General features: G+C 42.3%; 1 protein-coding gene across 1 annotated transcript in view; it reads right to left on the bottom strand.

The window, feature by feature from the left end:
- cpsf3 (cleavage and polyadenylation specific factor 3) overlaps positions 1–1,616 on the bottom strand; it is an 18,062-nt gene that overhangs the window by 4,846 nt on the left and 11,600 nt on the right. The window contains exons 10-12 of the mRNA XM_015374642.1: positions 827–973; positions 596–748; positions 413–521 (exon numbers count right to left, since the gene is read on the bottom strand). Of these exons, the coding sequence (XP_015230128.1) occupies positions 413–521; positions 596–748; positions 827–973 (409 nt within the window). The remainder of the gene's footprint in view (positions 1–412; positions 522–595; positions 749–826; positions 974–1,616) is intronic.

The raw sequence follows: 1,616 nt of genomic DNA, 5'->3' as shown, positions 1-1,616 counted from the left end.
TACAGTAACGAAGTATTTGTACTTTGTTACTTCCCATCTCTGCTGGAGAGAACTCATGCATGAACAGGGAGAACATGCAAACTCAATGCAGAAAGACCCCGGGCCGGGAATCGAACCCGGAACCTTCTTACCTCAAGACAGCAGTGCTACAATCTGTGTGAAATATGGAAATATTTTCTGGACGACCTTTAACAGACCCTCCACAACGAGGACAAGGTCACTGCTAAAGAAGCTAACAGCACAGAGTCACGTGCGCGGGCAAAAGAAAGTTGAGTGGAAGAAAAAACTGAGTAAACGATGCTGCTTAATGACTTTGAATTGTTTAATTCTAAATTATTTATTTAATTTTAAATGATTTAATAAACTTTTTAAATGATAGTTTAATTGATGTTTTTAATAACTATTTACTTACTTGAGAGGTCAGAGGGATTCAGGATGTGGTAATTAAAGTTCTTCTTGACCAGGATTCCAGACACCCTCTGACCCTGAGCACATTTCTTATCAGCCAGGGATCCCATCACCTGGGAGGAAAGGTTGTTATTTTGAGGATTTAAATAAAGATGCCTTTAGGTTCTGCTGAAAACAAAGCCTGAACCTTTGCCAGCTTCTCTCCTCTGAAGTTCAGCGTGACGGCCTCCGTGTTGCGAGGGTTGTGCACTTCAATGTGAACCTGGTCGTTGTCCTCGTACTCCCTGATCAGAGCCGCCTTCAGTCGGGCCATCTCGTTCTGTTCCCCGTGAACCAGGATCTGAGAGCAAAGGTGCACGGCGGTCACGCTCGGTCTCAGTGGAACGACGCCCGCAGGCGGGTTATCACGCAGACCTACCACATGCGGCGGTTTGAGGGCCCTGATGAACTCGCTGGTCTGCTGGTAGTCGGTGTGGGCGGAGAAGGAGATGTAGTCCACGGACATCTTCAGTGGCAGCTTCTGCCCAGACATGGTGGTGATCTCCTCCGGCTCAGACATGATGTGCTGCAGAGCAAACAAAGGGCTCAAGCTCGCAGATTTATAACCCATCATTAAAAAGCCAGATTCCGATTTTGAGTTATCATAAGATCATAAGAAACTTTAAATATTTCAATCTTATTCTGCTTAAAACCATTGAACAATCCCATTGAAACTACTCATAGAATCCTTAACTGCCCATCAGGCATTGAAAGGGGTGATTTTCAGATCTTTGCAGAGGTAGATAAAAGGTAGAAGAAAGTATCGCCTTTCTTCTATAATTAAGGAAATTATTTAATTAGCTTCATAGCTCTGGTTTAAATTCAGCCCAAAAGTTCTATGAAAAACACAGATTTTGATTTAAACATTTCTTTTCGGTACTTGGGGATATGGAAGGTTAAAAGGCGACAAAATGGAATAACTTTCACAAAATAAATTACTTTGTAATGAGTAAGAAAAAACAAAACAAAAAGAGGAAGAAGTATTCTTGGTCAAGAGAGGGTAGCCAATCACTGATCATTGGTACACTGCCTGGCCAAAAAAAAAAGGTCACTCACTCTAATGCTTTGTTGGACCGCCTTTAGCTTTGATTACGGCTCACATTCGCTGTGGCATTGTTTTGATAAGCTTCTGCAATGTCAAAAGATTTATTTCCATCCAGTGTTGCATT

Source organism: Cyprinodon variegatus, unplaced genomic scaffold (assembly GCF_000732505.1).
Source record: "Cyprinodon variegatus isolate N-32 unplaced genomic scaffold, C_variegatus-1.0 Scaffold107, whole genome shotgun sequence".
Lineage (NCBI taxonomy): Eukaryota > Metazoa > Chordata > Actinopteri > Cyprinodontiformes > Cyprinodontidae > Cyprinodon > Cyprinodon variegatus.
The sequence above is the reverse complement of the archived record's forward strand: the minus strand, read 5'-3'. Positions and strand labels throughout refer to the sequence as shown.